Consider the following 11573-nt stretch of genomic DNA (forward strand, 5'->3'; position numbering starts at 1 on the left):
GGGGGGGTAAGAGATGCATCAGTAAAAAAACGTTGCTTAGTCTATCAATACATCTGGATAAGTGCTTTGGGTTCACTGCAGGCGGAAGGATGCTAATAAAATTAATCGAATTGAATTTTATATGCTTCTCCAAGACCTCAACAGCTGAGGGTCAGATTGAAGTTACTTACTGTTAGATTTTTATATGCCATACTGTCTGGCTTCAGACTTTCCGTTGGTTCTCTTACTTGTGTCAGTGGTTTTCCACCGTTACTGAAGAGACACGCTTTCGTCACAGGGATGTCCGTTTAATTAGATGAAAGCATTAATGGAGCCGTTCGGCCTTACCTGCCTCACCAAATGAGAAGAGGGAAGTCATGCTCGTTTCCATATTTTTAAAGGCAGTGTTGACATTTCAAAGCATTCCAAGCATTACCTCGGAATTTTATGTCAGCTGACATAAAATGGATTTCGTCCCTGCCTTTAATGTGGTCTGTTGTGAAATTGAATTGCATCTGGCATGCGTTCCATGATTGCATAAAAAGGCTGTCAGGACATCGCTCACTCGTTTGGGCCGCCCTGCAATGAGGGGATGGGGGGACTGGCGTCGCGCCCGGGTCCACGTTCGCCCCTCTCCTCACCTTTCCTGAACTAAAGCACTTAGCTGCTCCCTTTTTGGGCCACATTGTCTTAGCGGTGAAAAGCCCTGAGTGCCGTGTGCTGAGTCAGAGTGCTGGAGTCAGATAATGCCAGAGGCCTGGCTGGGCTGCGCTTATGCAGAAAGGCCAGACCGAAGACTGAAGGACAGGGAGGCAGTGTAAGACAGGGGCTCTGGGGCAGGCGACTGGAACTGCGGGGCAGGCGACCGGGACTGCGGGGCAGGCGACCGGGACTGCGGGGCAGGTGACCGGGACTGCGGGGCAGGTGACAGGGGCTGCAGGCGACCGGGGCTGCGGGGCAGGCGACCGGGGCTGCAGGCGACCGGGGCTGCGGGGCAGGCGACCGGGACTGCGGGGCAGGTGACCGGGACTGCGGGGCAGGTGACAGGGGCTGCAGGCGACCGGGGCTGCGGGGCAGGCAACAGGGACTGCGGGGCAGGCGACAGGGACTGCGGGGCAGGCGACAGGGACTGCGGGGCAGGCGACCGGGGCTGCGGGGCAGGCGACAGGGACTGCGGGGCAGGCGACAGGGACTGCGGGGCAGGCGACCGGGGCTGCGGGGCAGGCGACAGGGACTGCGGGGCAGGCGACCGGGGCTGCGGGGCAGGCGACAGGGACTGCGGGGCAGGCGACCGGGGCTGCGGGGCAGGCCCATGAGCAGGGGGCAGCAGAGTGCCTGAGGACAACTGCACAGGGATGATATCTATCTTCATCCATCCCCATGAACATCCAAACCTTCCCCGCCCCATACCCATGTTCATCAACACACCATCATTATAGTGTAAAATTAAACACGTCCACATTTGCCATTAAATATTTGAAGTATTAGATGACTCACTTGACACTGGCACCAGTTATGCTGCACAAATAACAGCTAAAGGAATTATAATTAATATAGCAGATACAAGAATATGCATATATGAGCAGTTTCATTACCGCGCATTTTACCATCATTCCCACGGGAATACCGTAAAGATCATCTCCATTCATGCTGCTGTCACGGGAATATTTTTCCCCATTCCCGCGGAATTCCGCTTTCCCTATTCCCATGCCGGCCTCTAGAGGGCACCCCGTCCTGGGTTATTCCCTGCATTGCACCCAGATACACGCTGGACCCCTGCGCCTAAGCAAGTGGATATGAAAGATGAATTGGTTATTATTAAAATTATTATTATGACAAAAGCACACTTACTGGCATAGTCTAAATTTTCATGGGCACAGTACAGCCACTAAAGGAGGCAGAGTCAAGTCCCTCATGGAGAGGCAGAGTAGGTGACTCTCCCTGTCTCACCTACTCTTCCCTCCTGTTGTTTTTCTGTATAAATGTCTTTTTGGTTCTTTTCAGTAAACTCTGACTCACACCGTGCCGGCTGTGCCTCTGACTCGCTGGCCAGGTTTTTTATTATTATTATTGTGCTGAATAGCACCATTCACATTGTCACCTTCAGTGATTGTTTACCCAAAAAGTGCGAACACGGCTGCCGTCCCCTTCGGCGCTCTGCTCGCCGCGTGGTTCCTGTGGCGGGATCGGCCCGGCGCGCGGTCGCTGCCCAAGAACCCCATCTGGGCCTCTGCAGCCAGTGTCCGCTGGGGAAATAGGGGAACAAGCTCCCCCAGGAAGAGAGACCCTGCGTGTGTTTTCCTCAAGGTCTGGGAGAGTAACTGCCACCGTGCTGGAGCCTATACCTAGAGGCAGGCAATAAATACAGAGGCACAAAGCCAGGGGTTCCATTTTTAAGACCTTCCGGATTTGAGATGTGGCGAAAGGGACTTATAAGCTCCAGGAGCAGTACTGGGGAGGGTGAAGATGTCGTCTGTGTCAGAGCCTGTATCGGAGATGGATTGCTGTACCGGCGGACCGGCGGTGCCTTTTCCACCGCGCAGTGACTAATCATGTTGTCGCTTGTGCATTCAAAGGACGTGAAGTGGATAGAGGAGAAGCAGGCGTTATACCGGAGAAACCAGGAGCTTTTGGATAAGGTGGGTCAGTCAGGATGAAGATCCTCTCCCGCTTTGGTGAAATATACTTGCGGTGTATTTCCCGTATTTCTTGTGCGTGTCGAAATCTGCTACCGGTTCCTCACAGATCAAGCAGATGCAGACGGAGGAATCGCGTCTGAAGCACGACATCCAGGACGCGAAAGACCAAAACGAACTCCTAGAATTCCGCATCCTGGAGCTGGAGGTGAGGTGGGAAGGCAGCATGATCGTCATGGCAACTGCGCTTGGCTCTTTTATCGACCGGAGCGATAACGATTTCCACAGCTTCGGTATTCCTGCTACGAGAAAATGGCGATTTGCTTGACCTTGATGGGGATTGGTTGGTGTCTCCTAATTAAATAAGCAAATGAGTAGCACAAGTGTAACGAACGACGTTGTGTCACGGGAACACCCCCTGTAGGATCGTGAGAGGAGGTCCCCGGCCATCAACTTCCACACCATCCACTTTGCGGAGGGCGTGAGCCCTCTGCAGGTCTACTGCCAGGCGGAGGGCGTCACCGTGAGTTTCCGCACTGTCGCGGCTCCTGTCCCCAAAACGTTGCGCCTTTTCCGTGTAAATGCCCCATCTTGATCGTGAGTCTCCCCCTTCCCCCTGCCCCGTCAGGACATCGCCATCGCAGAGCTCATGAAAAAGCTGGACATTCTTGGGGATAACGCCGTAAGTGTATGTTGTTTTTCCTACGTACGCGTACGTACATGTGTGTGTTCCGTGTTTTTGCCGTTCAGGGGGCCCGTGCGGCCGTCTGCGACTGCGTGCCCAATTTCCATTTTTTTCCCCACCTTGCATGTCAATGCCATTCACGTATGTTTTGTGTTCTGTCCTCGTGCCACAGAACCTGACCAATGACGAGCAAGTGGTCGTTATCCACGCTAGGACTGTATTAACCTTGGCTGAAAAGGTATCCCTCATAGATGACCAGCTTTTTGTTTTATTTTGTTTGAGAAGACTCTGGGTGAATTATTAAGTTAAATAAACGTAATGTTTTTATGGATTTCTGGTGGTCAGGTTGGCTCCCATTTATCAGTATCCGAAATTATAAGATCTAACCCAGTCTAAAACAGTTTCTCCAGTGTGCCTTTGGTGATACTGCGACTGTTGTCCCTAATTACATCTGTAACGCTCTTGACCACAATTTGTGTTTACAGTGGCTTGAGCAGATAGAGGTCACCAAATCGTCTCTGCAGCAGAAAATGCTGGACATCGAGAACGAGAAGGTAACCACGTCAGCAGAGCCACGCAGTCTGATGTCGCGCTCAGTTTTCCTGTAGTTAGAAGGGGACCTTCACCGTGTTCTGTTCTCGCCTGAAGGTTCACTTCAGCAAGCAGAAGGGATATCTGGATGAAGAGCTGGACTTCAGGAAGCAGTCGATGGATCAGGCGCACAAAGTGAGGCCATTTTCCCAGCATTTTTCCTACTTTTGTGCTGTTGATTTTAATTATTCACAAAATGCTTTTTTTTTCATGATGCTTTATGCATTCTTTTGAAGAAAGTCTTTGCCTTTTGCTTGTGTGAATCTGGAAAGGTTATTTTGGACTAAGCAGATAAAAAGAGGTTTAACAATACCACGCACATAATGGTCATTTACAGAATAACTCGTATAAAGGTCTTCTGATGGATATACGGTTGCTTTTGGATACAGGAATGTATAGGACTTTGTCTTCCACTGTGCCATCTGGTGATGGAATTCTGTAACTGCAGGCATGAGTGAGAGAAGCGTGATCATAGCCTTGGCTCTGCCACCTTGTGGACACTTGGTGGTAATGCATACATCCTTCCATATCCACCATAGAAAGTACTTAACTGCTGCTAGAAAGCTACTCAGGGTGAGCGGATAGACTGTTGTTTTGTTTTGCACCGCCACCTAGTGGTTGCTTTTATAAAAGCATGCACATCTCCCATTTACCTTACCCACCCTAACAGAGAATCCTCGAGCTGGAGGCCATGCTGTTTGACGCTCTGCAGCAGGAAGCAGGAGCCAAGGTTTCAGAGTTGCTGTCGGAAGAGGAGCAGGAGACGCTACGGAGGTCTGTGGAGCAGTGGAAGAGGCAGGTGATGAGCGAACTCAGGGAGAGAGACGCCCAGATTCTGCGAGAGAGGATGGAGCTGCTCCACCATGCCCAGCAGGTAGGGGGCAGCATTCCGAATGCCACCAGAAAGTCTGGGTTCAAGATTCAGCAGATGTTAGTCATGCTCATGGGGATTTTATTTACACAAAAATGTTGAGGACAGATCAAAAACTGATTGGCTCAGAGATATGACCAACCAGATTGTAGAGCAGGTGATCCAAGCAACTAGAGATGGTGGAACCAACTAATCAGGTGTTTTGGTTCCACCTCCTCTAGTTGCTTAAACCCAGTCTACAATCGGGTTGGTTATCTCTCTGAACCAATCATTTTTCTGATCTGCCCTCAACATATTTGTGTAAGAGGAAATTCCCTCGAGCTACAGTCACACCACAGTAGCGAGGAAGAACAATGCTGTTGGTTTGGCACTGAAAGTGAAATAATTTATCTTCATGCATGTCTACTGTGGATTATGGGATTCAAATAGATTCAAGCTCAAAGATGAGGGCGGGCGGACCATCTAGCCCCACCCACTTTAGTCACATGACTCCGCTTCCTCAGAGGAATGGCAGCCCCCCCTTCCCCTTTGCACACTGTGTGTTTTAACCAGTACATTGAACTACTCTTTCCCATCAAGTGTTGCACAGGTATATATAAGCTGGTCAGTGGCTTTGCTGAAATTCACTTTTTTTTTAAACAGGCAATACTCAGGCTTCCCCTTCTGTTCACCTCTGTGGCAGGTGTGTAATCACACTTTTTAAAATGTATTTTCTACAGAGAATAAAAGAACTAGAAGAGTGGATAGAAGCACAGAAACGACAGATAAAAGAACTGGAGGAAAAGGTACCAGATTGTGCTAATACAGGATATAAAAATAATGAAGTATTCATTACGATGTATCATTTTTCAAAGATTGCGTGAAGTCAAACTGTACCTTATGTTTAGAATAAACAAACTTGTTTGGATGCAAGATGTAGGAAACATTACAACACAACCAAAGATTTATTTTTTGTCTGAATGCCCTGAAATGCTATGTGTGTCACCACATTTTTTCTAAACGTAAAAAGTGCGTAATGTGTGACACTCCTCAGCTACCTTTTTTTGCACATTTTACGTAGGCCGATGTGGCGTAATAACTCTCTTCTCTGTCTTCTTTCCATTTTCAACCCCATCTTTAGTTTTTATTTTTATTTTTGTTTTTTTCTTTAGCCTTCATTCTTTGGTCGTAGTTTTCCAGCAAATCGAGGAGGTGGGTAGGTTTGTTTAAGCTCCTTCCATTATGAAAATAATCATGTTAAAGTCTTTAAGGAAATCATGATGGATGGGTGGATTTGTAACATATTAATAATATAATTTAATGTGCTCTGTAACACTTAAGGGAGTACAAGTAACTTAGTAACTCAGTTACTACTCAAGTAAAAATCATGAAATATAGTAACTGCATGAAATAATGATTTATTAATGATGACTATATAGGAAATCATTATGTAACTAACACTTAGTTTCTGGTTAATTAATACTTTGAAAGTGTACTACTGCATGATTTTGGCCCTTTCAAGTAAAGTGTTACCATGTGTTCTATTGTAGAGAACATATTTAACTTACACATTTTTATTTCATACAGGTGCTTAAATACCTGTGTACGACGGTACTTTGTTCTTCGGTTACCAGGTCTGCAAATATTTTTTCGGCGTCTTACGAAATACGACGGGATTTGACCCAAGATTCCCCCTTACTATGTACATGCTCGTTTGTGAAGATTTTCTGTGTTTGTGGAAAAGCGGCCAAAATACGTGACATTGCCCTCAAGCGCGTTTCTAAATCCACGGAAATACTCCAAAGCTTTGTCCTGGACCCCAGAGGATTTCAAACACTTTTTTGCGATGTATCCTTTCGAAACCCGGAGAGACGATCGCCCCTTGGAGGCAGATTAGAAATCATCCTGCATGGGAATTAAAGGACTTTTTAAACGACGCTTTATTGTCCCTGCTAAGCAGGCGGTATAACGGGTTGCTTCCATGTGGAAGCATGAAGGAGGAGAGAGACGGACCTGGCCAGCTCCCTGTGTTCCGTGATTCCCGGTGGCCAGATACGGTGGATTAGGGTCCTCAATATTAGTGTTTGAAACTAAATATATGCCAAACAATGGAATCATCAATGTCTTTTTTTTCCCTTTGTGTTTAATTCAGATTTAAATAAATTTATCGAAACGGTAAACGACCTATGAACGGACAGTTTTGAATTGAAGAAATCTCAAGCAAAAATAAAGCCGCTGAGGCTTTTATTTGGCCCGAAACATTTACCTCATTCACGTGGTGCTTTTGAGACAATTACTATTAAAGTGCTGTTGTGAGGAAGCCTGAAATAAGCAGTCGTTAAAGGACCGAAGCCTGTCCCGTGGTCCAGGCAGCAGGTACACAGGCGAACAGAACAACTGGAGACGCGAGGAAATAAAAAGTCGTTTGAATGCGTGAATGAATGCGATGTGATCCTTGATTATACAGTCAAATGAGCGATGCTCCGTATCTGGAAAATAAAGAAGCAAACTGTAAGCTTTCACGTTACAGTGACCTTGATTCATACAACGAAACCGATTCAAAGGTAAGGATGCAGCGTTGCGTACTGTACTTTGCGTACAGGTGTTTTAGTTGAGATGCTGATTGACATTTTGTTTAAAAAAATAAGTATAAACCAAATTTTTTTCATCTATTTTGATGGCGTGTGTTTTAATGGTCCAACAAGAAAAACTTTTTTAATAAACCAAATCCATCGACTTTCTAACCGCTCATACGGGTCAGGGTCTCGCTGGGGGGGTGGGGGGTGTGAACCCTATCCCAAGCAATACTTGGCCAAGGTACAACCTGGACAGGTCAAATACACATAGACAGTACACACACACACACAATCTCACACTATGGGCAAATTAGAGACCGCAGTTAGCATAATTGCATGCATTTTAACTCTAGAGTTCCCAGAGAAATCGGGGAGAACACGCATACATACAACGGTGGTGAAACCCATGCAAAGGCACCCACTGAGCGGCCGTGGCGCTCCATTTGCAATATCGAAACTTTATATTTTCTATTATTTTGAATAAACCCAGCAATTCTGTCCTGGATAAGTGGACAGAAGCTTCATTTACGTGATTATAGATTATGGCTAAAATTATAACGAAAGTCACTTCCATAAGGAATGCTGAAAATACCTGAAAGTTAAACGGATTATCAGTGTTCTGCAGTAATTTGATAAGTCAAAACATTTTAATGCTTTTTGCTTTCCACAAACCAGATTCGGGCGTATTAAATTTGATTTTGCCCCTCCGCTGTTTCAGCAGGGTTTGAGGTCAATACGAGAGTCTTCACTTGGCACTGGATCACCCGAGAATGTACGAACAGATTTTCTCCGGAGGATTTTCCTCCAACAAGTAAGTAGCCTACAGAGACAATTCAGCTGATCCAGTTTCCAGCCCCTAGTGTTCCAGTTTGTTTCTTACTGGAATACGAAAAAAGAGACGCCGCCCCCGGCTTGCTGTTCTTCGAGGGGGGTGATCTGTGCTACACGCTAATCAGGCTGAATGATATTTGCATTTTGCATGCAAACGTTTGCTCAGCCGCATCTGTCGCATTTATCCAGCCGATCAATGGCGGGTAGCATGTGTCACAGAATCGCGTCTGCTACGCTCTTACAGTATCAGCTAGGCCACTAATGTTTCAGAAACACTGGCATAGTCCAACTTTTCTGGAACAAGCTTGAGAACAGGGAAAATATTTCTAAAATCCACAAATTAAATTTGCCTAAAATCACTATTACAACTGAATTTTGCGTGGAGAAATCGACGACATGCAATATTGGCTATAATGTACTGTTTATTGCTGTTTGTTGGTTACCGTATATATATGAATGTTGTACATGGATGATTAAAGTGCACGGTATTTATTTTTGAATAGCCCCTCTCAAAGCCTTAAAAGGCTCAGCCAAAATCACGCCAGCAGCGAGGCAGAAAACGCCTCCGTTAAAATGTAGGTCTCTGCCAGGCAGTGCTTGAAGTGGGAAAAAATAAGTGCAGGAACTCTAATTTTCTCGGGCCACTGTCGCTGCGTCGGATCAGTTTCAGTAAGTACCGGAACGCAGAAAAAAGTGGCGGAACCCAAAAGACGAAAATACAGAAGTTCCGGAACTGCGTTCCGCTGCGTTCCGGCCCACTTCAAGTACTGCTGTCAGGGGACATTCCAGACCCCTCTCTGAGACCCCAGATAGTACGACCTACAGCCACTCGCGCCGTTCATTCTTGTGGTCCGATCAGCAACGTAACAAAGCACTCAAATCAGCTCTGGGTCACAAAGGGCAGCCTGCCTAAATCTTAATTTGGTTTTCTTAGTACATTAGAAAATGTATTTCTTAGTACATTTTTCGTGATTTTTAAATAAAGAGGGTAAAACAGTGAAATACAGAATATCTTCAGAGCTTTCTACCTTTCACACTGCACAGGGGGGCACGCGATGGACATCCTTGTTCCCGCTGTTAATCCACCAGCCCGTATATAATCCTATTAAACCGGTAGACTTCACTCTGCTGCTCCCGCTACAAAGATTCTCAATAGTTTCATCTCAACGGATGTAAGAGTGAGAGAGTAACAGTCAGGGGCAACACACATAGATAATACGAATTCTTTGTCATTTCAATTTATTCCCTCTCCTTTTGGCAATAGTATTTGGTGCAGGTACATTACTGAGTGTTTGTTTTTCACAGAATATACCAAGGGTGGTCTTCGTAATTTTCCAGTTAATGGCCTTTAAACACCTCTTGGCCTGATTCAGCAATTCCCAAGACTCTGGTAATCTGAGCCATATGGCGCCGGTGACTCTCCTGCCTTTTGGGTGCCCTCAGAGTGGCCAGATGGACCGTGACTGACTTCTAATTGATCGTGGGAAGTAGATAATTGACATCAGCTGGTGATTCCGTCAGAGGCACCAGAGGACTGTCAGGTGTGGTGGGCGGACATGTGACACGCAGATACCCAGAAGACCATCATTTCGTTACATAAGAAGCTGCATCCTGCTTACATATTGGTGATACGTCCATAACCTTCTGGACCATGTAGATATGATTCCACAGGAGATTAGCTTGTGAGCCTCTTCATACAACATGTATGTCCTCCTAACTTAAGGAAAATGGTGCTTCAGCATTAATGCAAAATAAGTCTGCTTCATCTCTGAGAAGACATCAACACTTGCTTCAGTCACGCAGTAACTGTCAAAGGTGTACTCTACTGGTAGGCTGTATCACATAGTTTTAAATTTAAGGCTCTTATACTACAAGTAATATGTCAGGTACCTGTGGATCTTGCATAACCCAAATATGTGGGTGTATGGATGCATTTTAAAATGTAACAAGCTGGGCCCACAATGTTAGAGCGTGGTGCAAATAATTATGTAACTACTATGTAATAGTGACATTTTATGGCTGATGTTGACACCTTGGAGCAATATGTGGTTTTTATGGTGTTTTCACATCTTCTTTCAGGGAGATGGTCTTAGTAGCAGGAAACAAGGATGTTCTCTTGCCAGCTGTTTGCACTGCCAGGATTCTCCTGCCAACTAGAAACTGCTGCCAATCAGGGCCGGCGTTTGCCACCAGGCAGTTACTGCTCTGACATCAGGCGCGGCCATCTCCTATAAATCAAGGGATTCGGATCTGGATCCTAGTACTGGTGTCAGTCCAGGGCGTCATCGGCTCTGACAGGAAGAGGCTCTTCAGAGGGAAACCGTTCTCCGAGCTTCAACCACAGACGTCTCCTGGCCTCAACCTCCAACCTCTAACATCTGCTCTGTGATACAAGGGCGAGGACAAGCCATTGAACATCTACAGGCGTTTGACTGCTGACTCCAAGGTGGACCCAATTCACTGTTCTGCATCAATTACCTGGTACCTCGCTGCATCCAGTCCTCGTTGTAATTGGCGTGCATCATACCTCTTGTTAGTCCTGGGTGCGGGAGACCCAACTGAGAGGTGAACGTGTAACTATGTGGTTGTTTCTGTCCAGAGATTCCGGCGTTTGAGGTTCACCTGTGTGAACCAAGCTGACCACTCATTACCTTCTGTTACTTGTTCAGTAGCTTCTGTGCTTTTACCGTAAAGCATTATGGTCGTGTCGTAACTACATCGCTCCTTCCCATTTCCACGGTACACGGCAGAGTTCATTCACAATACCGTCAGAAAGTTTAAAAGCTGAGTGATTGACTGTTCTATGCAGGCACTTCTATAACTGCCTTAATTTAAATTATTTTTATGAGGAATTTACGACCTTATGGCCTTCTTGGAGAAAAATTATGAATGGTGTGGTTTTTGTTTTTTTTGCACGATGTGTTAACTTGGACTGAAAGCAGATGTATTTCTCTGTATAGATGAAATGAGGGCAAATTAAAGTTATCACATGTGGGTTAATAGTCTTGTCATAATTGTGTGTCTGGGTGGTGATTTGATGAAATGTAAATTAGAAAATGTGTTCGGCAATATATAGTCAGTCTGTCTTTGAAATTCACATTTCCTTCCATGTTTGTTTATAAAAACAATCTAAAGAATCGTTCCCTTCATATAGATACTGGAAGAATATTTGGTTCTTAGGTTACATTTAGGTAAATGTGTATGATTTTCCCGTGAAGAACCAAGGAACACAGTATCTAAAGATATTGATTTGTGTTCTGAGGATCGCAGTGAGTCTGGGAGGAGCCCAGCTCTAGTAACCTAGTGTGCAGTTTGTGGCAGTCAGGTGTAGCCAGAAATGCTCAAGTGATTCACGTTCAGCTGTATCAATGTATAAAGCCATTCTGATGGATTGATTTTCAAATGCAGCTGTTCAAGGGGCGTAA

The 11573-nt window shown here is 45.8% G+C and overlaps 1 protein-coding gene across 19 annotated transcripts in view; it reads left to right on the top strand.

Annotated features, from left to right (window-relative positions):
• jakmip3 (Janus kinase and microtubule interacting protein 3) overlaps window positions 1-11148 on the top strand; it is a 30820-nt gene extending 19672 nt beyond the window's left edge. For 5 of the 19 annotated variants that reach the window (XM_023820317.2, XM_023820321.2, XM_023820324.2 and 2 more), the window contains 13 exons: window positions 2556-2618; window positions 2725-2823; window positions 3040-3138; window positions 3244-3303; window positions 3473-3538; window positions 3786-3854; window positions 3949-4026; window positions 4562-4765; window positions 5482-5547; window positions 5914-5957; window positions 6329-7305; window positions 8036-8128; window positions 10228-11148. In XM_023820317.2, coding sequence (XP_023676085.1) covers window positions 2556-2618; window positions 2725-2823; window positions 3040-3138; window positions 3244-3303; window positions 3473-3538; window positions 3786-3854; window positions 3949-4026; window positions 4562-4765; window positions 5482-5547; window positions 5914-5957; window positions 6329-6422 — 942 coding nt within the window. In that variant the 3' untranslated portion in view covers window positions 6423-7305; window positions 8036-8128; window positions 10228-11148. Of the gene's footprint in view, window positions 1-2555; window positions 2619-2724; window positions 2824-3039; window positions 3139-3243; window positions 3304-3472; window positions 3539-3785; window positions 3855-3948; window positions 4027-4561; window positions 4766-5481; window positions 5548-5882; window positions 5958-6328; window positions 7306-8035; window positions 8129-10227 lie in introns of all 19 variants that reach the window. The other 14 variants (XM_072703915.1, XM_023820331.2, XM_023820332.2 and 11 more) reach the window with 8 other exon arrangements.
• The last annotated feature ends 425 nt before the right edge of the window (window positions 11149-11573 follow it).

The sequence above is a fragment of the Paramormyrops kingsleyae genome, chromosome 20 (assembly GCF_048594095.1).
Source record: "Paramormyrops kingsleyae isolate MSU_618 chromosome 20, PKINGS_0.4, whole genome shotgun sequence".
Classification (NCBI taxonomy): domain Eukaryota; kingdom Metazoa; phylum Chordata; class Actinopteri; order Osteoglossiformes; family Mormyridae; genus Paramormyrops; species Paramormyrops kingsleyae.